This window comes from Pararge aegeria, chromosome 1 (genome assembly GCF_905163445.1).
Source record: "Pararge aegeria chromosome 1, ilParAegt1.1, whole genome shotgun sequence".
Classification (NCBI taxonomy): Eukaryota; Metazoa; Arthropoda; class Insecta; order Lepidoptera; family Nymphalidae; genus Pararge; species Pararge aegeria.
Genome location: NC_053180.1, coordinates 4,354,147 through 4,380,585, shown reverse-complemented (window position 1 = coordinate 4,380,585; position 26,439 = coordinate 4,354,147). Strand labels below are relative to the sequence as shown.

The 26,439-nt window shown below is 35.4% G+C and overlaps 3 protein-coding genes and 1 long non-coding RNA gene across 4 annotated transcripts; 3 read left to right on the top strand and 1 right to left on the bottom strand.

Annotated features, from left to right (window-relative positions):
- Positions 1–3,052: 3,052 nt before the first annotated feature.
- LOC120637391 lies at positions 3,053–14,480 on the top strand. The gene is made up of 7 exons (XM_039909217.1): positions 3,053–3,132; positions 5,567–5,683; positions 7,123–7,305; positions 9,502–9,915; positions 12,240–12,455; positions 13,489–13,684; positions 14,321–14,480. The coding sequence occupies exons 1-7, from the start codon at positions 3,069–3,071 to the stop codon at positions 14,448–14,450; spliced, it is 1,320 nt and encodes a 439-aa protein (XP_039765151.1). The 5' UTR covers positions 3,053–3,068; the 3' UTR covers positions 14,451–14,480.
- LOC120637400 lies at positions 12,202–14,924 on the bottom strand. The gene is made up of 3 exons (XR_005659430.1): positions 14,865–14,924; positions 14,207–14,283; positions 12,202–12,395 (listed from the first exon to the last, which is right to left on the bottom strand). It is a non-coding gene; the product is annotated as an uncharacterized LOC120637400 (long non-coding RNA).
- Positions 14,925–15,150: 226 nt separating this feature from the next.
- LOC120626783 (laminin subunit alpha-like) lies at positions 15,151–17,240 on the top strand. The gene is made up of 2 exons (XM_039894564.1): positions 15,151–15,222; positions 15,298–17,240. Exons 1-2 carry the CDS (start codon positions 15,159–15,161, stop codon positions 17,238–17,240), a joined length of 2,007 nt encoding a protein of 668 aa, XP_039750498.1. The 5' UTR covers positions 15,151–15,158.
- Positions 17,241–22,529: 5,289 nt separating this feature from the next.
- On the top strand, positions 22,530–25,880 carry LOC120624555. Its single transcript, XM_039891188.1, has 3 exons — positions 22,530–22,772; positions 23,436–23,582; positions 24,465–25,880. Exons 1-3 carry the CDS (start codon positions 22,700–22,702, stop codon positions 25,877–25,879), a joined length of 1,635 nt encoding a protein of 544 aa, XP_039747122.1. The 5' UTR covers positions 22,530–22,699; the 3' UTR covers position 25,880.
- Positions 25,881–26,439: the final 559 nt, after the last annotated feature.

Here is a 26,439-nt window from a genome sequence, read left to right as displayed (position 1 = left end):
TTTATGGGTTTTATTTTTGACTATAGACTATATAGTGACATTGTACTGTTTGCAGATGATACATCTTTAATTTTCAAGACTGACATAATTAAAGACAATTCTGAATATGTAAGCCTTGCTATGTCGCATGTATCTAACTGGTTTACTGCTAATAACTTAGTTTTGAACGCAAAGAAAACAAAGTGCGTCGAATTTATGTTACCAAATGTAAAGAAAGTTGATAAAAAAGTAATGAGTGATAAATGGAGAATCATTAGAAATGGAGAATTCCACAGTTTTTCTAGGAGTTACCTTGGATTGTAAGCAACAGTGGGGTGCCCATATCGAGACACTAGCGGGTAAACTTAGCTCAGCTGCTTATGCTGTCAGAAAAATGAGACAGTTAACAGATGCTGAAACTGGTAGGTTTGTTTATTTTGCATACTTCCATAGTGTAATGTCGTATGGGATCTTGTTATGGGGCAGAGCTGCTGATATAGAAACTATATTTATACTACAGAACAGAGCTGTGCGATCGATATATAAACTTAGATCATGCGAATCCCTTCGTACCAAATTTAAAGAAATAGTACTTACAGTAGCCTCGCAATATATTTATAATAATATAATCTTTATTAAACAAAACATAAGTAATTATAAACAAAAAGTCGATATAAACAGTCGACTAACTAGAAACGGACCTAAATAAGTGCATATCATATATTATCTGCATATCGTCTGAGAAAAGTTATGGAGGGTAAAGGTAAGGAGAGTCATCTTATATGGGAGAAAAGTTGAAAAAGTGTCCAGTGTATGCGCTAAATAACAGTTCAAAAATCCTCCACAATGGCGCTGGTGGATGCACAGGGTATGGTATGAATGTAGCAATCGTAGATGAATTGAAGTATGCCGAGTTAAAAAATTTAATGTCATTATCGACTAAAGTAGTTAATTATTGAGAATTTCAACAACTTACGTTGTACAAAATATTGTGGTAAATATAACCTTACTTCCTTGTATCTCCATACTTCCTTGTTTATTTTTCAAGCCTACTCTAACAATATTTATATTTGGCGCTTCTTTAAAGAGTTACCCTGATGCAAATGTGGCGCCATCCTAATTTAATACATTTTGACGACTCTCCTTACCTCTACCCTCCATAAGAAAAGTACAGAAATCCTTTGTGGAGATGGGTATATGCTTTTATAACATGATACCGAAGGTAATATTGGATCTACCTTTTAATATATTAAAACACATTTAACAAATCGTGGTTACTACACGATTGATGAATTCCTTAACGACAAGGCTGCTTGGAAGCAGGCCACTCCGCTCTCATCTCTCACAAAACAGAAAAATTCTAAAGATTGTTAAACTTTAAAATGATGTTGGAAAAGATCAATCTGCTTAGTTTTAATAATTAATTTTTATGTTAATATATAGATATAAGATGAGGTCCCACCATTGAATTGTTTGAGGTTTAAATAACTAGTACAAAATTTATGTAGACCTTCACAGGCACTTATGAAGCGTACATACATTTAATATGTTAACACAAATGTTAGGTGATGGTGATAACTGCAGTCGTTAAATCAAAACTAAAGTTAGGAGTGTTCCAAATGCGCCCTGGTCTAAGAAAAACCCACAATAAAACTTAGCCAGTATTTTTTTGTTATGACCATCTCACAGTCGAGTTAATGTTTAGCTATGAAGTTAGAGCAATTCATAACCAAGCTTTGTTACGGTCGTGGCTTTTTTACGGTTTCATGCGGTGTTTTAGAAATGGCGGCGAACCTTATATAACCGTATAGTAATTCCAGATAAAAGTTTCCTACCGTGATGCTGTTCTGGGATGAATATCCTATGCTATACATTCAACACAAACAAGCAGACTTACATTCAAATTTTTAATATTATTTTGACTTTAAAATCTTACTTGTTTGATTATTCGTTTCAAACTTTACAACACGACTAATACCTCATATGCATTTATTTGTTTCTGGTAACAGCACTGTGCATTCGGATGCAGTGTGACATCGTCATCATGAAATTCAAATTCAAATTTACTTTATTCTTGTAGGTCTTTTTTTTTGACGCTGGGAAATGCGCTTAGGCATCCCTGTCGGAGGCGAAGTCAGAACTGTGCAGCCTCCAGCAGGGTACGTGGGACTCGCTGGCCGATGAAGCATCAACCAGAATACCCGCTAAAACCCAGCGGAGCCGCCTGCACCCAAGTTGGGGCGTCAAAGGATCGCGGTCGCATGCAACTTTGACGCCCCGGCGCACTCGCCGAAGGCACGTAATGGTGTCTACGGGGGTGGCATAAGATGCGCATATCTGTGCCTCCTGCCACCCGTTCTCCTTCTTCGGTGAAGCCATTAGGCAAGGCTTCAAAGCCAATATGGCTTCACAGAAGGAGGCAACAGTAGACCAGCCGTCGTCGCTGGCGAGCATCAGATAGATAACACTCGACAGCGTGAGGTCGCCGCCCAGAAGAATAAATATCCAGAACTTAAACTTGCAAGAATTGCCTTTTTGATGTGTATTAAATACTATAGAACATTCAAATATTTGCGAAAAAGCGACGCTATTGTTCAGAGTGAATGTCATGTCATAAAAGTTTTTTTTTTAATTTATTTTACGGCCATGGATTCCAAGTCCTTTCAAAAATCGTAAAAGTTTATAACAACAAATGACAAGAAGTACCTTCGCATTTTTAGGTATTTTATTGTCTAACTTTGCTACTTTATTAATTGTTGTCATTGTATGTAACGTCACATCAAGCGTTGCAAAAAGGTTGAGTTTAAAACACCCGTTACAGTTGGGTATTATTTAATAAACAATATTTGATAGAAATTGGTTATTTTTTCCTATTGAGAAGTAAGCTATCAATTAAAAACATGTCCACTCCATGTTTATTACGCCAGAGAAATAAATTAAAAAAATTAAAAAACTTATCGCAGATTTGAAAAGTAATTTTAAAATTACAGCCGTTAAATTTGATGTGGAAGTGCAATGAGCTATACAAACGCCATAATTTTAACTGCGTTATTGAGTTTCCCAATCATTTCTAAATAGTTGTCTTTAACATGAGACTGGGTTTAATTGCGTTTTTTATTTCTTTTCATTTGTGCAATGTAAAATGTTTATTAGGTAAGTTTACTTATATAAAATTCTACATCTAATATACTTAGGGCTGATTTTTGCAATCTTAACTAATATTATAAACGCGAAAGTGTTTGTTTGTTCGTCCTTCACGCTCTAACTAAGCAACCAAAAAAAAAGTATTCCAGAAAACAGGGTTTTTTTTAAAAATACCCTGCCAAAACGTCAAAAATATTCAGAGACAATTTAGCGTTTGTAAAAGCCATTCTTGTACATTATATATACTAGCAGTTACCCGCGACTTCCATTGCGTTTGTTAATGTTTATTTCATAAATTCTGTTCAATAATGAGGTTGGTTGGTGCTAATTCCATTTTACATAAATCTCTAAAATAAGGGCTAAATTACCAGCGCTGTATTACAAATTACATAAAACCTTTAAATTGATAGTTAAACAGTAGGGCGGTTGACCCTAAAGTTGACGCACCGTTTATGGATCACTTGCAGCACTACGAGTAAATATTAATAATTCCCGCCACTCTCTAGTTACCGCTAGAAAGAGACAAAAACATCGCGTTTTACTGCAGCTTGTCAGTGTTCGGTCGCCATTGCCATTGGCGGCCCGGCCGAACTGTATACGGACGGCCGACGGACCTAGACGGACTGACATTGTGGCGAACTGACGTTGTTTCGTACAAATGTACGAAACAACGTCAGTTCGCCACAATAATACTTGGATGTACCAGTAGTCAGGCTGGAGTGATCCAGCGGGGAGCCGCATCAGTGGCCATACGTACAACGGACGGTCCCAGACCAACCAAGTGCGGAAAAGGCCCAGGAACAGAAGAAGAAGAAGAAGTACCGGTAGTCAATTCGGCATCTCTGCATTGATTTTCGTCGAATTAAATGACCTACATACAGTTCTCTCAGCTCAGTAAAAAAAAGGACATTACTACTTTATAGCCCGTTTTAGGTTAGTTTAGATGATGAGAGATGTGTGTACAACAGATTTCATTAGAACACGTTTTATACCTAAAATTAATAATTAGTCTCATGAAAGTCAATTGTTTAAATAAAAATAACTTAAACACTTGATGTTCATATGTAATATTCATTTAATGCTAACATATAACGTGTATATAGCATTTTCCTATAGTTGTTTAATCCCCTTACCTACAAACTGTAGCTAAGGGCTCAAAAATAAAGACCTAGTCCAGCAGTGGACTTTTTTTGGCGAACGATTTAAATGTTCGGCCTTTTATAGGTTTGGAGTGAACACAACGATATCGAGTGTTTTTTCCGGCACAGCGCCATCTATTGACGGTTATGTAAACTAAGCTTCCACGTACATCGTATAGTGAACACTGTATGTAGTTGTACGGTAGAAATGAGACTTGAATATGCGCTCTGTTGTGTGTAGTCATATTTAAATGATTAAGTAATAAGTCAAAAAAAAATTAGGTAGGTAAGTATAAATCTATAGTTAGTAATATTATGATGAGGAAAGACTAGTTTGTTTGTAGTAGATAAACTCTGAAACTACTGAACAGATTTTAATTTTATTTTCGCTATTGGAAAGCTATTATATGCGAAATATAATATTATTCTGATCCCATATGCTGTAATTGGTTACAGTTAGGTATGAAAGGATTTAAATATGAAGTAATAGAAAAGCCAAGCCAAAAAAATCTGTCTGATATCTGGTCAAATGGATCCAAAGTTCCAATTAAAATAATTAAGAGCTCCCTGCTCTGAACTGATGTTGATTGTTTTTTTGTCATTTGTAACAGTTTTACATTCTAGTTAGTCCATTTTTATATTAAATTGTGATGAAGACCTTCAGGTTTATTAAATAAATCTTGTCAATAGAGTAAAAAAAAATGACGACTCTGATTGCCGCCTTTTTTTTGGGAAATAATGTTAAAAACCATATAGGTATATTTTAACCTGTCACCTGGTTGTTGAAAACTGTTATTACCCTTTTTTTCCACGTGGGAATCCTTATGGATACCAACCCTGCTGGGCCACGGGAACGCTTTCGCACACATCCGCGACCCAGCAACTGTGATTACGATTTAGTAACTCTTATCTTACTGTCAAGGATTATAAGATTAATATAATGATTTTTTAATGCAGTATCTAATTAGGTTACAGTTAATAAATTATTTACCTATGTTAACAGGTAAATGATTTTCTGATTATTTCGGAGGTATTTCTGAATACTTTATCTTTTTAACAACAGTTTGTATTACACTTATTGCTTTAGTTAAAAAATAATTTCTAATAATATGCCTAAAACTTTACCTTATATGAGTACCTATATACTTATCATCATTTTTCACATACATATATAAAATGGTGAACTATGGAGAGAACCTAAATTTTACAATTGGATTTGGGGGTTTTACTATGTTAAATTAAACTATTTAAAAAAAAATTGTATATTGATTTACAATTTTTTTTCTAAATCTAACTTTGACCAGTAAAACCGCAAGCTTCGTGCGTGCCAACACAGATTGTCAAAGGACCATGTCACGAATGTATGTGCGATGTGGACGGCGTGTTTGTGTGCCACGCCACGACGTGTCCGAAGAGCGCGGGTGAGTTAGACGCACTGATAATATTTACTTTCAATATCAATATCATCACATGCGCGTGCTGTGCAATAAAAGTATATTCATTCATACAAGCACTTGTAACATAACAAAAATATTTTCTAAGGTTATTTTTGAACTGGTTTACCATACCACGGCCATGGCAACTATGCTATGAGCTAAGACGGAGGGCTCGCAAAACTGCAGTCTAAATACTTCTGACTACTGTTTTGCATGGAACAAATGTAGACACAGGCGCCATCGATCGGAATTCGTAGGAACCCAATTGATTAGTCAAATTTCAACGTAAATGCAATTACCAACTGTGGCCCTAAAAAGTGGTGAGCTAAGCATATTTTATATATATACTATACCAAACCAAATCATGCTATTAAAAGTTTCCTAGCGTCATCTCGGGTTACTTATGTTTTCTGCACAGACAAACGCTAGCGCGATATCTTTTTACATAAAAAGGCGCTGGCGCCATCTATCGGCATTCTTAAAAACTAGAAACCAAACTGATTACAGAGCTCCTTTAAAATTACGGTTGCCCTAATAAAAGTTAGTTGGTAAATGGTATTTATTAATTAAACTTATTTAAAAATACTAAACATCATGCTATGGCGGCCTCACCATAATACTTTATTGAAATTAACTGAGATTTTAAAATTTTGCTCAGCTAATTTGGATTATTTTGACTTTATTGCCGTAATCATGTATGGTTTATCAGTCCCATAACTTTTTTATTGAAATCAAACATAAAATACTTAATACCTCACATAAACGCGATACGACATATAGTGCGGTTGATTGACGCAGGGGAAAGTGCCTCTGCTTTCTGAGACCGAGGGTGTAGATTCAAATCCCACTGCTGGAAAATGTTTTTGTGATGAACATAAATGTTTTTCAGTGCCTGAGTGTTTATCTGTATATAATAATACACTAAGTATAATATACAATTAATCTCTGTGAATTTTCTCTGTGGTATAAATAAATTAATTATAAGTAAATTCACAGAGATAAATATACAATAGCACGATAAGGTAGAACGTACAATTTGGTGGCCTTATTGCTATATTGCGATCTCTTCGTACGAGTATAGACGATTTTACCTAGATAGTTGACCATTTTGAATGAAAGTGGGACTGCCGGATGGATTGGAAACTTCGACGATCTCCCTGGCGTTGCGCGCCGGTGAGCGTTTCGGTCACATACCTATGTCCCAAATTACTAAATTATCCCTGCTGGGAACCGAATCCGGGATCTCTAAGTTAAATGCACAGCGCTCACCGTTGAGCCAGGGAGGTTCTCAAATGTTTGCCAACTCAATGTTTCGCTTCTATATTTCTGACGCCCGAATAAATAAATTGTCTTGGGAATTTAGATGAAAGATAATAAAGTAAAAATCGGTAGTAAAATTTCACAAATTAATATTTTATTTTCAGTGAATCCAAGGAAATCATACAAGGGGGAGTGTCAACCTCATGTAACCTACAAATTCGAAGAGCTGTACTGCACCTGCAATTTTGAGGGAAGATGGTTATCCTTTAACTGCAGAGAGACCTTCCAATACCTTCGATCGTATAATAAGGCGAAACACATCTTAAGATCTACCTCCACCATCCCTTGTACGCCTAACTCGTTATTTTTGATAGACTGTAATGTTTGCCAATGCGACAACTCAGGCAGAATCCGACAAACATCGTGCACAAACAGAATTTGTACCACAAAACCACACAAAGCAGATGTTTGCAAGTTCGGCGACTTTCTCAGAACAAAAGATGAGATATGCATTTGTAGCGATATAAATTTCTTTATCGACCGACTCTGCGTTAAAGTAGGCGAGAAGTCTCTCCAGGAGTTACAGAGAAATGACATTGCGTTGTTAACTAATACAAGTCATATTAGAAAAAATATGGACCACACCTGCGTTCCTCTTATGGAATATAAAATAGATTGCAATATTTGCGTGTGTGATAAGAACAGCGAGTTAGTTTGTACGAATAAAATATGTGGTAGTAAAAAATCAGCATTAAGAATCGACGATGGAAGCTTGGATTTTTATAATCTACCATCAGCTCAGTACGAGGGGCAGGAATGTGTGCCAAATGAAAAGTATAGAATAAAATGCAACGCCTGCGTCTGTAGTAAAAAGGGAACGTTGACTTGCACTACAATGGTTTGTTTGGAGGATTTTATATTTGACGAAAGAGCTCTCGCTGATACTCTTAACTGAACGATCAATTAAACTTATATTCATTCTCTTTACACAACATAGCCTTATTACAAATAATGTTGGGCTCAAGAAACTTTATCTACAGTTTTTTAAATTTTTATTTGCCATTACACATGTGTAATACGTATAAATTGCTTGAAAATCATCGTATCACTATCGTGGTAGTTATTATTTACTTATTTTACATCTTCTTACTACGGCTGGGCCACATACACTAACTAGATAGAACTTCATAATTTATGTATAACTATAAGACAAATGAATGAAAGATTACATTAAACGTTATGAAAGACATGATATCAATGTAGTTACGATACGAAATTGTGTTATGTTTAGTTTTTTACGTATACATTCTTGTTTATATCTGCATCTTGTATCACCTCCACGACAAGTGAAGGTTTAGTTGAGGATTCTAGCTTATATTTTGGTTTACCGATCTTTGTCAGGAACTGGGTTTGTGGCTTTGAGTTTTACATTTATTACTACCGTTACAACAATGTTTTGTTGATTTGACGTACCTAAATAAAGCGTTAAAGTTAAAACATTTTAGTTCTAATCATTCCAGTTGGACTTCTTGTGCTGCAAGTTTCATAAAATTGTCACTCATCTTAAGATTGATTGCAGATTAGCGCTAGGTTATGTATTAAAAAAAATAGTTTCTAAGCTTGACTTTATAGCTTACGTATTTTCTAGAAACCTTTTAGCAACTGGGTAGAAACTGGTAAATTGTTTCTAGACTAACCAAAATCAATATTTCGCGGTAAACATTTTACTGAGTAATCCAGTTCCAGCACACTTCAAACATGCATTAAGTTCCAATGTACTCTGCTCCTCCCGAGTCCAATGTACTCTGCTCACCACTGAATGCTACAGTAGTTAGTAAACTATCTTAATATATCGGTTGCTGTTAAGGCGTTCTTATTTAATCTAAGTGAGCTTACACGTTTCACATTAGCCACAATGAAGAATTCATGTAAACCTGGACCATAAGGCAAAACCTCTGCCTTAATTGAGTCTACCAGAGTATCTAGAGCTAGCAGTAAACATGGCCGAATTATTAGCCTTGGCGTTAAGAAGGTGCAATGCTGCCCAATAATAGGTCCAATTATTGTCTCGCTGCGCTGGAATCGATTATTTTTTAGATTAATTTCTGCTTTAATTTGTTATCTGTATTAATTTAGTTTTGTACTTTATTTTCTATTTAATAACTACAGTAGACCCCCAGTAGTCTTGCAAACGTTTTGCAGGGTAGTGTCGGAAAGCAAATTTGTCGGATTATATATATACGAAACCCTAAGACCCACTACAGTATGGATTTTTTACAAAAGAGGTCCCTGCATTCCAAATTACAGGTCAAATAATAACATTTAATATGTTATACCACAGTGTTATACTTTGATAGCGTAGTTTGTCAAGAAATATTTAATAATAATAGATATCGCGGTTAGCAGGGGGTGCCGGAATAGACGAGGGTCGGATAACCGGGGCCCATTGTATAGGCAAATGCATATTTAAGGTATTACGTTTTTACAAACCAAAAAAATACTATATTTGCTAATAAAATACTATATACTATTTTTGCTTACAGCAACCCATAATAACATTAATCACCATGAATTACCGGAAATCGAAGACGGTGAGAGTTGTGTCCCTGGAAAGCTATATAAGATATCATGCAATACATGTCAATGTGGAAAACAGAATATGCTTCTATGCACAAAGATGGCATGCTTTGAGAACGTCATACAAAGAGTTTTGCGAAAAGTAGGAGATAAACCTAAGAAGAAAGAGAAGAAGAAAGAAGTAAAAGTAACAGAAAAAGGTAGCCTTAGAAAAGGCCCCGAAAACAATGGGAAAAAGAAACTAATAAATAGCGAATACCCCCAGTTACCGGAAGGAAAATGTGTACCAGGAAAGATATATAAAAATGGATGTAAAAAATGCTTTTGTAACGAAAAAATGGTAGCTAAATGTACTCGCACATGTAGCGGCGGTTCTCCCAGTAAGTACATTCGTTAACTAGCTGTCGCCCATGGTTTTTTCCGCGTTTATTACGGCTATTAACAAATCCCGCGGAATCCTTTTCTCTACGATAATTTAATAAGTTTTTTAATCGTGCCGCAAATAATCGCACGCCAAATAATTTTGCTACTTCAGATTACATTCATGCAATTTTCTAAGTTTTAAAAAACCTTGTGATAATTCTTCTTTCTATGGTAAAAATGTTTAAAATTGGTCACAGTCTGTTGGGTACAAAACAAGAAAAGAAAAAAATATTAAAAAGTGTGTGTCAGCTGCGACGCACGACTGGAGTTTACTACTTAAGTACGATTGTCGAAATATACACAAAAAGAGTTTAATTAGCTGAATAAAGATTAATACCATATGAAAGGGTAAATTAAAAATCCTGTGCAATTTATTCACACACGGCGTAACTTCTTAAAAGTAGCCTACGGGAGATTGAGGTGGATGTAGAGTATCAGAACTATTAGGATAAATGTAATGTTTATTATTTAGTTTCCATGGTAACAAGAATAGGAAAAAAAAATTATAATGTTTTCTATCTCACTCTGCCCCATATATTTATGTGTTTGTTTCTTTACCTAGATAACATTCGGTTTCCTTGGTAACTTAAATAGGAAAAATAAGTTAATTAAACGAAAGCGACGTTGCATGTTTGCGCATGCAACGTCACAAAGCGAAAACGTAACAAGGTCATTCATCAGTAGATTTTCCTCCTTATATATGAAAATCGATTCTTAAGGAGTAAACTCCAATAAACTCCAAAAACTTTCCTGTCTTTAATGTTAAGTTTAAATATCTGTTGGAACGAAGTTTCATAACGCGGCTTGCGGTAATAGTTGCTTCTTTAAATGGACACGCGTATTGAAAAAGCGTTGTGCGTTACAGTTAAATTAAATTATAATCATCCTCATCCGATTAATGTCCCGGTAGCCCCTTCCCACCAAGCTGCTCCAATAATACATGTAAACGACGGCTTCAGGAGACATGGAGTTTGAAAAATGCACGACACTTAATTTCCGGTCAGAACGGCTACCATGGGCAGAAGACAATTATATCCCCAGGAAAGGATAAAAATGTTTCTTCTCCCATAGTTTTATCAACTCTCAGAGCACTGGCGCACAAGTAGAATTAATGTCCAAATAATATAACTTGTAATAATAGACGGGAGTTAACTTCTTCTATTCCATGTTCCCGTTATTTAGCAGGTGGACACGTCAATTACACAATCACAGGGGATATAATCGGGGAATTTTTGTCTCCTGCCTTTGCTAGCCTACTGGTACCAAAAAAAATGGAACTTGGATTATTCTGGTAATCGAATTACAGATCTGTAAATTAACATAATAACTTACACGCCAATGAATTCTTTGTGTGACATAGTGTTAAATGGCTTTGGCTGCATCAGGGGTGACAGATTCTTTGCCTACAAACTGATCCAGCCCTTGCTACTGACCTATGACAAGAAAATAACTTCAAAAGAGGAGTTTCGAATTTTATATTTCTGTTAAACTGTAATTATGCACTAAAGGTGAAACTACACTAGTACAACTAAAAGTATAAGCAACAGTTTTGCCTTTTCCGTCCTTGATCACCGTCCATTACAGCAATAAATTCAACAGATTCGTGTTGGTGAAAAATGTTTTGTTCTTCACCATCTCTTCTGAAAATACATTACTTAGTGAAAGTGGGTGTAAGTGCTGTGCTCGTAGGTACAAAAGCAATAAATATTCTTCAAATCATATTTTGTAGAACATGTAACTAAAAGTTGCTTACTACAAAACTTTTACAGATGTAAGAGACGTTTAAAATATGTAAATGTACCCTAAGGTTCTATCACCTTGACGGGTCATCCCTAAATTACGTCACACGTTATTGAGAGGGTGGGGGTCGTTGAAGTGTGACATTGTGTGACAAGGGGTGGGGTCTTAAATATGTTATCATCACATTTCTATCTATTATCTTAGTGTTTAAAACAATTTCGGTACTGCTGTTTTACTTTGTTTTATTTTTTTGTTCCACTACAAGTTAGCCCTTGACTGCAATCTCACCTGGTGGTAAGTGATGATGCAGTCTAAGATGGTAGGGGGGTAACCTGTTCGGGAGTATGCTACTCATACCCCTAATCTGTCTCTACGCGACATCGCACGTGGTAACCAGCCACAGCCAAAGCCTCCCACTAGACTACACACAAACGTCAGCTGTGACATGGATGGGAAGGGTAAAAAAATAATTAGATTCGTTTGCTTTATTTATCGATGGCCCTTGGCTAGGACAGATAAGATATTAACGTTTTTTTTTCAGATCGGTTCAGTGATAAAGAAATATCGGAAATGGAGACGCGGTCTGTAGTCGATCTCCCGGAGCTTCCGCACATGGGCGTGAAATGCGATCCCGGAAAGACTTACTACGTCGTTTGCAACATCTGCTTCTGCACTCACAAACATGATCTCTACTGCACTGTGAAGTATTGCATTAACATCGCCAGTGTTACAGAGGTTCAATCTAAAGAGCTGACAGGTATGGCTCTGACCTCTTATAAAAATTAAGCTTAATTAATATGCTTAATACTCCGTCAAAAGCAGGAGAATCTGTGTGGTGTTATTTATAATTTCTTCAATCCTTATACTCCACACCAAACAGATCTTCGGCAATGTACCCTCTACGCACGTTTCGCTCCGGAGCGAGGAGCATCCTCAGGAGATGTTGACTGTACAATGAATAATTGTTTAAACAATTCACCACACAGATTCTCCTGTTTTTCGCGGAGTATAGCAAATTAAGCTGAATTTTAAACATTGGACTGGCTGCAGGTACACAAATAACAGCTGTGGTTACATGAGGCATAACATTGCAGAACGTGTCCTTGGAATGCCCTGCGAAGTGTTGCCAGTTTTCCACTAACCAACTGCTTGGTAAAGTTAATGCGATAAAAAACAGCTTAAATATTGTTCTCATTTGAAGCGTCATTTGTGACATACGAGTGTATCGGGAGCTAATAAGATATTGTTTTTTTTTCTAACGTCCGTCTTTTACGAAGTTCGGCAATCATGAAGGCAGTTTCTGCTTCGGAGACAGCTGCATCATATCTAATTATTTAAGAATTGTAGTGGTTTTAAGTAAATCTTATTTTAATTCCTTGGATACTCGTATGACAGTTTCATACTTATAGCGCCAAAATGGAGCCAATCAATTATTGAATTCTAAAACAAAATGGCAGCAGCCTGTCCCAGTCGTAATTATAGAGATCAGTGGGGTAAAGTATTTAAAAATATTTTACACATATTTTATTCGTCATGTTAACGTTTTGACACCAGGTACCTATGTTTTAATTGCGCGGAAACCCCGATTTAAAGAAAAAAAAATATACATAGGGTGCAAAATTGCTAGACCGTTCTTTTTTTTAATAATAACTGCAATATTTAAAAACAAAGGCAAAGAACCAAAGATAAGTAATTTGTATTGGAATTGCAGTATTATCAAATTACTTGCAATATATAGCGTTATTTACTTTAAACAAATCTTTATACTAAATAAGTGCATGTTGTTTAAGGACGTCCATGTAAAAAAGACTTCAAACTGTTGTGCAGCGAATGCAAGTGTGTGAACGGTAAGAACCAGTGCCGACCGATACCCAATTGTGATAAGAATTTGACTGGAAAGCAGTTGCTGTCGTCAGCGGCTGACACGAACATTAAACTGACTCTTGATATCGAGAAGGAGAAGTGTCAACCACATGTATCTTACAAGTAAGTTTAACTCTGACGTCGATAGAAAAATTGCTCATCATCAACATTTTAAACCCATTTACCACCAGAACGGAACAAGGAACGGATCTCATCTCAAAATTTTATTTATTTATTTATTCACTTTACACAACCAAAAAAAAACCACTTTACAAAAGGCGGCCTTGTGTTCCAAAAACTTTAGGAAGTAATAAAGTAAATATATATACACATGTTAATTGTGAATATGTAAATTTTTATATACAGATATTCGCAATTTATAGACATACGTGTATATGAACGTGTTTTCAAAATTAAAATAAAAGCGTGTAAAGATGATAACATGGAGATAAGACTACTTACGCCGGAGAAGGGTGTCACTTAAACTTTTTTGAGATGTACTCCTTGACCAGTTTCTAAACGACGGTCTAGAAGGGGCCCTTTTTATCGACTCCGGCAACTCGTTTCACCAGCTTGGTGGACTGCGGGGACCTTTCTTTCATAATAAATTAGCCCGTTACTATCTTAGACTAAATCATTACTTACCATCCGGTAATTAACGATCAAGGTTATCCCTTGTAGTGGAATAAAAAGACCACTTTTCGCCGGTTCAGTTAAAGATGCTGAAATGGGATATTAATATACTGATGATGTTGACAGGTTCCATTGCAACGAGTGCTACTGTCAACCTGATGGCAGTTTGAGGTGTACCCAGAAGATCTGCCTCACATATTCACAGACAAAAGATTTGCAGGAGAAGCAAACCTATTTAGAGAAACATGGTCTTTGACGTATATTGTAAAAACGTAAGAAAAATTTTTCTCTGAAAATGTAGTGTTGTTGACATATTAAATAAGATTTCTCTATAGCTTTATTTTATTTACTGTATCCGCTTCGCCCTGACTTTTGTAGGTATCATCATGTCCATCTATCCTTCCGTCTGTCTGTCCGCAGGTAAGCTCGGAGACTTTGTATTCAGACTTTGTTCTGGGATCCGTTTGCGACCACGGAGTCTCAAAGTCTTTGAGTGTAGGGTTACACTCAGAGTGGCCAGACACCAGTTTTTTTTACTTGTTTTCAAATATAGGCTTCATGCTACCAAATTTATTTAACAAGAATATTTCCATGTAATTTATCAATGATTTTAACCAGTAAATAATAATATAATATACATTTACAACAGTGCCATGTCGACAAAGCTCACCATTTAATTCCTTAATATGTGCCAGAAAAAATCAAATATATAGGAGCTTGTACGATTTTGTTCTTATAACCACTAGAGAAGTAATTGTGTCATTGTATTTAAAATTGCATTAACTCTTGATTTGCAATTAACTTTAAGATTATAAAATCACAATAAAGGGAAAGAAATTAAAAAAGGTCTTTGTTAAGAATGCATTTTATTAAGCTGGGCGCCTTTTGTGCGTGAAATTAGATTTATAATGAATATTATTGTTTATAGATTGATAGTTTCAATATTTTTGTTACACATAAAAATATGTTCCTCGGTGTAACATTTTTAGTTTTATTAACACGTCTGCCATATGAAATTCATTCACTGCGTAAGTCACTAAATGTATAATTAAACCCGAGCGTGTTATTTTGCATTTTTCTTTATATTAAACATTGTCTTGTAGGTTCGTGCGTGCCAAACACTTACTTCGCACTAAACGATCGTCTGTGTTGGTGTGATCTTCAAGGTAGATTAAACGAAGCCAATTGCAAGACTGCCGCACGACGACAGCCTTGTCCGCCAGGCCAAGTCATATGGCAAGGTTGCAACCAATGCATTTGTCAAAACAATGGCCAACTTAAATGCACTAGTGCTTTTTGCTCCAACTGGGTGACAAAACCTGGTGTTAGTTACCAAGGTCTTACGGATTATGGTTCGAGATGTACACCATTCAAGTCATACTACGTAAATTGCAGTCTTTGCTACTGTCCTGCATCGGGATATGCTTCTGATGCACAATGCGCTGTCGACGCATCCTGCACTATAGATCACACTTCTGATGTTATAACATTAACCAAACAGAACCAATGTATACCCAACGTAATGTATCTATTACCTTGTGTCCAATGTCTTTGCTCTGAAAAAGGATATTTCGCTGTCGATAAATGCTTAGAGAAATGTCAGCCCCAATCCAATTACAAGCGGAGATGTATTCCAGGGACATTATATAGAAAAGAATGTGATGTTTGTCGATGTCCTGATAACAGCATACCTGATGAAAAACTATGCATTAAAAATGGTTGTGACGCGGGTACTAAAGAGGTATATTTACATCCACTGAGAAGTTCTCCAAATCATTGCACACCGCATGCATTTACGGAGCCTAAATGCATTTATTGTGACTGTAGCTTAGAGGGCACTGTTAATGAGCATTCTTGTTTAGAACTCAATTGCTCAAAGATATCCGATTTTAAATATTACGTTCAGACAGACATCTGCAGTCCTGGAGAGCTTGTACCGATTTGTATGCAATGCTTTTGTCCTAGCAATCGACTCACGAATGAAACATACTGTACTAGAGTTTGTACAGATATAAGTAAATTAAATGTTATTGAAAAAGTTTTGAATGATAGTAAAGTCGATTTAAGTCTAATTGACAAAAAGAAAATTAAAATAGTTGGAAACAGTGAAGGCTGTGAACCGAGCACTCTTTATCTTAATAATGGTAAATATTGCTTATGTCCAGATAACGGTGAGACAAATTTAAATTTTTGTACTCAAGTTATTGAAGAGTTTAAATATGATCACTTAGAAAGTAGTCGCATAAAATTTGATTCAACAACGACATGTGATCCAAGTACATTAGTCGATTTTGGGTGCAATACATGTTATTGTTCTAAAGCTGGTAAGATTGATCCAAAATGGTGCACATATGATGACTGCGAAGCAAAAAGAATCGTTATGGAATCTCATAAATCTCACCTGAATACAGAACCTACTGAAAATCCAAATGGTGGTTGCACCCCTGGCTCTATTTCTAAAGTTAAATGCAATTTCTGTATTTGTCCAGAAAGTGGAATTTTGAAAGAAAGGGTTTGTACAAAGAATGACTGTTTCGAGGCTGTGGAAGTTATAAATGTGTTTGTTTGCGAGCCTCTTGCTTATTACGAAGTTGACTGCAACATTTGCTTCTGTCCGCTCGATGGTCTTAAAAATGTTGCTAAGTGTACTAAAAATGCTTGTGAAAAGAGTTTCTTGAGATCTGATGCTTGTGGTCCTGGTCATTTGTTCAGCGACGGATGTAACGTCTGCGTCTGCCCACCAGATGGAAATAAGGCAAATAAAGTGTGCACCAACAATACTTGCAGCATTCCCCGATGGAGTACATACAAACTGACCGACAGTTTATTAGAAAACCAAATTCATGATGATGCAACCCGAAATTTGGATCTATGTTTCCCTGGAGAAGAGTTTTCGATGGGTTGCAATATATGCGTCTGTCCAGACTTAGGGTTAAAAGTATATGCGATTTGCGAACCTTTACTTTGTGACGCGAACGAGGACATAATTAAAGCTGGTGGTGTTTTGGACCGAAGTGAAAGATTGGTTTGTATTATTGGTAAATAAATAATTTTAATAAAACCCTTCTCTTTCAACGAGGAGACCCGTGCAGTGTGCCGGTAATAGGTTGATGATGACATGGCTTTAATTTCGTATTGATTATGTTTTACGATACCTTTAAATAGAACTCTCGATATACTTACAGGAAGAAGGTACCACTCGAATAGTCAATCATGGAACCGCAAGTTCTAGAGTACGAAGAGACGTTCATGATAAATGCTACATTTACGAGATCTCGACCAGCGCTGAAAGACAGGATTGCACTCCCGGAACTATGTATATTATACGGTGAGCTAAGTAAATAATATTGCGTTTTTCACTGGACACCACTGCTGGACATTGGTATTCCAAAACACGATCACTTTAGTCTCGGTGGCGTGCGTAGCCAAACTAAGACTATTGTGGAGTTTGTCAAGAACATTATGTGATCCAGGTTTTGGTGAAGTTAATTAAGTTGCTTTTCATACAGTTGTGTACCCACGAAAGCCCCTAGCACGTCTTGTTCAGAGTGTGTGTCTCCGACAGCTCTCAGTGATTTCGCCATTTATTATTTTAATCTCCAATCATATTTCAGTTGCAAGCAATGTATTTGCCCCTATATGGGTAAAATCAACAGTTTCTGCCGGCCGCTGCCCAAATCCTTTTTTTGTGAAGAAGCATATCCAGGATTCAACTTCCTATCAATGGGTCGAAGAATTGAAGGCAAAAGTGAGTCATCATTATCATTATCGACCCATTACCAGTCTTTATCTCAGAAATAGAAGGGGTTCAGGCCGTAGTCCACCACGCTGGTGGGATATGCTTGGATAAGGTTTCCTCACGATGCTTTCCTTCGTCGTTCAAGTTAATGATATTTAATTGATTAAAACGCACGTAACTTCGCAAAGTTAAAGGTGCCTTCAGGAGATCGAACTCGGTTCCCTCGAAAAGGAAGGCAAAGTCTTATCCACTACGCTATCACCGCTTTCACCAAGAGTAAGTGGTAACTTTTAACTCTATAGTGACATTGCTGATTAGAAAGGTTTTGCCCGATCAACTATTTCAGATTTCAGACACGATGTGTTAATCTATAAAAAAAAGATCCCGACGATTTGAGAACCACCTCCTCCTTTTTGAAGTCGGTTAAAAAGGATTGAAGTGCTATTAGAGGCTTTATTTTTGGTTTTATATATTCTGTATTATTATAAAATAAAGGTACTTCAACAGAAGGCATTCTTTGCTTTACTCTATGGGTTTAAGGAACCTGATATACCAGTTAATAGATATATAAAAATTAATTATCTGTTAAAAAAACATACAAAAAAACGTATATATATATATATATACGTTTGTTTTTTTAACAGATAATATTTTTTTAATAGCTAAGTCTCTCGCCGGCTTCGCTTACTAAAAATATAATATTATGAATTTGAAACGATTGAACCAGTAAGGGCTTTTTTTGACATAGCTCGTCGGGGAAAGTTACCGCTACCGATGTGCTTATTTGCCGCTAAGTAGCATTGCTGCGATTCGTCTAACGGACGCAGTTGCCGATGTTATTGCAGGTATATGAAGCTCCTTAGGTTGATGGACACAGGGCGCCATTTTGTAGAGCGTATCCTCTGCAAGTCTTTGACGGCCGATTGGCGCAGTGGGCAGCGACCCTGCTTTCCGAGCCAAGGCCGTGGGTTCGATTCCCACAACTGGACAATGTATGTGTGATGAACATAAATGTTTTTCAGTGTCTGGGTGTTTATCTATATATTATAAGTATTTACGTATATTATTCATACATCAGTCATCTTAGTACCCATAACACAAGCTACGCTTACTTTTGGGCTAGATGGCGATGTGTGTACTGGCGTAGTTTATTAATTATTTATTTATTTAGTTTTCCACTTATCGTCCGTCCATTGTTATCTTCCATAAAAAAAATTAAGCTAATGTGAATTATTTTGCTTGAAGTTCCGCTAACGCATACATACATTTACAGATAATACAACAAAAGAAAAGTCTAAAATAACGAGAGAAAGTGTAAGAGTAACGGTCAAACATTCAAAGCATACAACATACAAATGTGGCGAACCGGGCAAAGTTATGGACGACTGTTTCATATGCGAATGCGAGAACAACGTCGTTATTGAGGAGCACTGTTTTAAAAGCGACGCCAAGAACTGTTCTAATGTGACACCGAGTTTCTTTGATATGAATAAATTGGTCATTGTTTAGATTTTCTTTCATTTTCCTTTATAGATTTTCATTTACTATTTTGCTCTAAGGCAAAACATTTTCCTTTAAATAGTGATCAATTAACTATTAATTATTATTATATTCCGAATTTAAGATATACGGCTTACTACTTACCATCGTGTCAGTATTATTAAAAAATGAAATCCTTTCAACTGAACTTCCACAGATACAGGCTCTCAAGGATATCTAGGTTTCTTTTTACATATAGATGGGCAGAACCGATTTCGTCAGAATTATTTTAGTTGGGCAACGAAACAATTAAGCTAAATGTTCTGTGCATACAACAAAAATTAAGTGTAGTAGTTAGTGGTTATAAAATTAAAAAAATCTGAACCAATATCTGAATCCAAAAAAATATGCAAATTGTTAAAAAAAGACATAATCATACATTCAAATTGGCTATTTCCACCCTTTTGAAAGTCAATTGAAACTTATAAATATTAGTAAGTTACTCTACTTAATTTAAAATCCATGGGCGGAGAAAACAATAATTTACGCTTGAAAACCTGCCCGCATTTCGCTAATTAATTTATGAGTGCTCAAATAGTTTTCGAATAAAATGGTCGTGTTATATTTATGGGTATTATATTTTCTTCTAAATAACCTGATTAAAGTAACGTCTGGTAAGTAATATATTTCAAACATCAAACCGAGAGAACTTATTTTAAGAAATAAATACCTTACATTCTTAACATATTAGGTGTGGTTTCGTTACAGAGTTACTGCATCATAAAAAAGGGGATTGTGATCCCAACAAAAAAGAAGAATGTCGTTCAAATTTTCGAAGAACAAATGCACATAATCGGAAGTGTGAACCAAACAAGTTCATATATATTGATTGTAACGTTTGCCGCTGTGGATTCAATGGGAAAGTTGATGATAAACAATGTACGCAATATAAATGCTTCAATGGAGAGAAATCTCGAAGATTAGGCTATGTTACCGAATGTGAACCGAAGCATTGGTATCAGTTATCTCAATGTCATTTATGCTTTTGTGTGAATAAGCATAAACTTATCTGCAACACGAAAAATATATCGGAAAGAGTTGTTTTAGGAGAGTACAAGATGCATCACTGTGGAGAAAAACTCGTTCAATTTTTGATGGATATAATTCCACCCGAAGATGGGCTGTTGAGATCAGCAACTAAGAAAGTACGAAGTAGAACGATACTAAATTATGAGAATAAAATTAAGGCGAAATCTGAAGATTCTTCTACTCAAATTTCCATCTACCTCTCACCAGATAAATCTAAGAACTTTTACAAATTTAAAGATGTGACAGATATTGATGCAAAAGTTCGATTTAGAAACTCCGATGAAAACATCAAAGGCTTTATAGAAAATAATTTAGGAGGTGAAAATAATGACGACGATAATATCAGTGATTTATTAATAGACAGTATTGAATTTAACTTTACGGATATATTATATCCTTTTATAAAAGTTAAAGCGAATAACTTCGATAATGATTATTTACCGAACGTTCTAGACAAATTATTGAGAGTCGCTATTAGAAAGTCAATGGTAACCATAACTTCTGGAAACAACTGTACACCTGGTAAGACTGTAAAACATCAATGCAACACTTGTTTCTGTCTTACAAATGGTAAAACACTGTGTACGAAAAAGGATTGTAATAAAATAGGGTAATTTATTGTCATGGGTCGTTTTATTTCGTTAAAAGGATTATTGTAAATGTTTTCTTTTTACTTTGTGATATTTTCTATTTGGTTATTAATTTAGGACCCCTAAGCTTAAGAGCTTAGGTTCAATGAATTCAAGTTCAAGAAAAACCAGAATCGTCGTAATGCATATGCGAGTTCCTCGGTAGGTCTCGCGACATCTCTCTCAGCCTGATTTGACACGTATTATGTTTATAAATATATAATATCCAATTGCGTCAATCTTACGATATGTAGAGACACTACACTACACTGCACTATACTATATTATACTATCTTGTATAGGAAATGTAAAATCCTACCTATCTTTCATTCTGTGACTTTATTTATTTATTTATTTATTATTTATGTACCATAAATTGTGATTGTGAACATAAGATACATGAAGTGTACAAAGGAAAGCTTATCTCTATAAGAGATCTCTTCCAGCTACCCCAGGATGTGAGTAAGAAGGTTTAATTGTGGTATAGGTCAAATAAAGGTACAATATATTTCATAACTACTAAGTATATTTAATATATCTAAATAATAACAAAATTCTACATACTAATACAATAACATTCGAATATACTATATATATACAAAATACATAAAAATAATATAATAATATAATTAATTAGTGACTTTTACAGTTATCCGAAAATAATCTAGCACCATCTAATTAGTGTAAGTCGCATTACCGTACTAATAAGATGTAAGAATGGATACTATTATTATTATCAACATCATTCGGCTTATTTATATTCCACTGCTTGGCTCAGGGTCCACTCTAGCTTAGGAGAGGAGAATAGGCATAGAGCTTAGACCAACTGCTTCTTTATTTTATAGTACCTGTGGGCTATCTCTGTAACGACGTAGCTATAAATCTGATTCACAAAGTAAATACCCTGATCTCGGTGGTATTACGTAAAATTGTATATATCTTCATAGATTACTCCTAACATTGTATTTAAATTTGTATGTCAAACATATTAGGAGTCCAGTCCTGTGCCCATACGTACATATTTTTTTTACTTCCAGTTTCTTCATAGATTAATCGTAAAATTTACGTTAAAGTGTCTTAATCTAGTTTTATTTTCTTCTTATTAAAGTCTATTGTTAGAAGAATCTTAAATATTAAGTATTAGATATAGCTTATCTAAGGATAAACCTTATCTAAGACCTTACGCTGTCTTTGATGTTTTAAGCTATACCAATAGCTACAAACATCAAAGACAGCGTAAGGTCACCTTATTTACTAGGAGTAGCTTAATTTTTATCAAAATGAGAAGTAATCATATTTTTTATTGCTTTTATAGTGCAGATCATAAAGAAGCAGAAATCAAAACCGAGATTTAATTAAAAATCTATGCAATTAATTATAGATTCGCATGTTACTTCAAAATGATTCGTCTAGCGATATATTTATAGATTTAAAGGTTATAAAAAATCAAATTCAAGCGACGGATCTGTTTCTTCGGTAGATCCTTCCGTTCAGTTTTTTTTAAAGCCATAATGAAGTGAAATCGTAATTTAACAAATTATTTGGAAGTTAAATCTATAACGTACCACAATGTTCACTCTAAGAATTATATTTCTAATAGTTTTACAATTAACCACCATTGAAATGTATAGCCATAATAAACGTAAGTGTAAAAATTATAATATATATGTTAAGCAAGGCAGTGGCCACAGAGTATAAAGGGTAGTGGAAAGTCACATTAATGAACTCGCTCCTTAGGCAATAGTCAGGATCATGGCCACGAGGGAGGCATTTACAGAGTCATCTTTGCCCAAGTGTAGTCTACCAAACAGTCATAATAATGTTAAAAAGACGCTTCTAAAAACTGGAATTCTCAAAAAATATCAAAAACACCTCCATTTCTTTAGAGATTTGCATAAAAAAAAATATTATGTTGAAAATAGGAATCTGTTAAGTTTAGTTACGTATACATACTTTTAAATAAATAAAATAGATAATGAGTATAATAGAGGGAACAGACAAATTTGTTGTTTGGAGGAATAAATAAAAATATTATTCATGATATTATTCCAAAATTTAAAAGTTCTAAAATAACACGACGTCAAAGCAAAAAAATATCTACTTACTTTATCTGCGATAAGGTATGGAGTTTGGAATGCTGTAAAAAAGATTCCAGCGATGTATCTTATATATCTATATTTGTTTTTTAGACTTACTCAGGTGATCATAAGTTATTATCTTTCGGAGAGATTAATTGCAATGATTAAAAACTTTAGTTCGGTCCATAATTTCCATTGAATTAACAGTAGATTTTGTTTAACCATAGCTCTGGCACAGAAGATTTGGAGCGATCGGTGTGTTAAAAACTCAGTAGTGTTAAATGATTGCAACTGGTGCCGTTGCAACGCGAAACAGAAATATGAATGCAAGGCTAGAGTTTGTGAAGAAATCGACATGTTCGGACATTTCAAAGGTAACTTATTAAGTCTTATTTTTAAGAATGAAAAAGTTGCATGAAATTAAAATAAACATGTTTCTTTATGGTCATAGAATCCCAAAAGGATGAAGCGATTTAGAGATTTGAGTTTGATTAATAGATGTTGTACAAAAATATTCTTTTATACAACGTGAAAATGAAAACTTAGGTAATACTTCTGATGCTTTATTTACTATCTCGGTGACTTATCTGTGAAACTGAAACGCTAGTAGTTTTTGTGTAAACCATTGCCATAGTTTTTACTGAAAGAAATCACATACAGCTCTAACATCACTTGCAAAAGTAAAATAAAATGACTCCTGTAACTTTATTAGGTACTATGCACGTGTTGATCTTTTATTTTCAATAGAGTTGTCATATATAAATATTTAGAATGTTTTGAATTAGGTCGTAGGTAAAGATAAACATGCTTCTTTTGAATTATTTTTAACATGGTGATTCCTTAAGAAATATACTTATTCACCCTTCAACTGTATTTCGTAATTACACTTTGAATAAAAAAAATTACAACGTAGAAAACTTAGGTTAAAGCTCCAGTAAACGTTGAGAACCATAGCCAAAAAAAAAAAAATTCAATATTTAGGCCTATAAAAATTCCTTATGACGCGTTCTCTTTTAAAAGCAATTTTAGTGTTATGTAGTAACACAATCCCTTTTACGACATACAAAGACTATATTTGAATTGATTATATAAATATGAGAGATTTAGTATTGACCTGAACTATGATGCAAAAGTAGGTAGGATAGTGCATACGAGTATGTCACTCTGCATTACATCACAAACTGTTTTCCGGAGATTTAATTACTTTACTTTTTTTTATTTTGCTCAAGTAACTGCTTAAATTTCTATTTTAACAGATGCTATTCATGAAATAGATGTAGGCATGGAAGGACACGGTTCATGGCGAACCAAACCTCTGGCATGCACTCCGGGTGTACATTATCTACGAAGAGGTATATTATGCGTCTGCGACGAATATGGTAACTGGCCAAATCCAGTCTGTAGAGACCTGTTGCAAGTTCTCCACTCTGTTGAACTCATAGAACAAATACGCCTGTCCCAAAATGAGTCATGCACTCCTACTAAATTATACCTCGTCGGTTGCAACGTCTGCTTTTGTCCTTCATTGGGATATTTGAACCCAACAATGTGTACCAAAAAAGAATGTCAGGAAGACGATCCTATTCTAGAAACAAATCGAACAGCTGTACTAACCGTGTCTCAAAAAAATGATAACGACACAGAAGAAGTTCTAGAAGTTTATGCAACGTGCGATCCAAAATATAAATATATCCTTGGCTGCAGAAATTGTGAATGTCTCAGTAATAACAGACTGATTTGCGGCAATTGTTCCAATGCAGAAGTTAGAAATTCCAATTCTTTAAGTGAGCGTACTAAACCAAAAAGAATAAATAAGCCTGGTAAACTTAATAAACCTGTAAAACTTCAATCGAATAGTATATGCCATGGAAAAAAGCCGCTCAGAGTTTTCAAAATTGGATGCAACTTTTGTCACTGCGGCAAGAAATTGAAAATGTTCTGCACCATCAGAAAATGCATCAATAGAACTGAAAAACTTCAATCAATGTTTGAAGTTAACAAGGAACCGACTGAACATAATTTAAAACAAGTTGTAGAACCGCCAGACGATGTAAGCTGTGTCCCAGGAACGGCATTCAAACGGGATTGCAATATTTGTGAGTGCAGCAAACTTGTTAATGGTATAAAGCATATTACATGCACCCGTATAATGTGCAATAGCTATAAACCCTTAAAGAATTGGGACCACTCCAAAGTGATTGACGGACAGAAAAAGAACTGTGTGCCGGGAACCTTTTACCAAGAAAATTGTATGGTGTGTCACTGCTATATCAAAGATAAGATTAAACGTGAAGTTTGTCGCTTAAACGAGAAATGTGTTGACGACTCACCTCAGAGGTTAACCGGAAAAATGACATTGGAAGGTATAATTTTGCAAGATGTTAATTCATTATACGGTTTCTGCGAACCTATGCGCAAATATCGAAATGACTGCAACATTTGCCGATGTTTGGCTGATGGGAAAACCGTGGAGTGTGACTCTAGGATTTGTGCCGCATTAAGATCTGCCGATGTTTCGGTTGATATAGTACCGGTAGTCGTTGAAAATGGTGAGGAATGTCGCAAAGGGCAATCTTATAAGTTGGATTGTAATTTGTGTTTCTGTTTATCAAACGGCAACTCCATCTGCACAACAAACAATTGCTCTAATGAAATTAAAATAACACAGTAAAGCTTTTCTTTTATTTGGTAGGTAGGTAACCATTGTCTTAATGTTATAAAAGAACTTATTGCTATACTTATAATAAAAATTACTAAGCTGTGATAGCCTAGTGGGTAGCTTCGACTTCACTTTCGGGGGGGGGCGAGTTCTAATTATGGCACGCACGTATAACTTTTCTAAGTTACGTGCGTTTTTGGTAATTAAAATATCACTTGCTTGAATGGTGAAGGAAAACATCGTGAGGGAACCTTGATTTCGCCATAATGTTCTTAAAGGTGTGTGAAGTTTACCACTGGCACTAGGCCAGCGTCGTGGTCTACGCCCTTAACCCCTTTTCATTGTGGGAGGAGACCCATGCCCTATAGTGGCCCTGTGGTGGTGGTAATGGATTGATATGATGATGATTATATTGGTGGAATGGTGCCAAGAATGTTGGCTGCATCTGACAGGCTGATTCTTTGCGAAACAAATGAGCTAGCCCTTCTGTCACCAAATGAGGCAATCAACCGAGGCTTAATGTCTTGCAACATTATTTTTCACGTAAACTCCATGGTCCCCATGGACTCCAC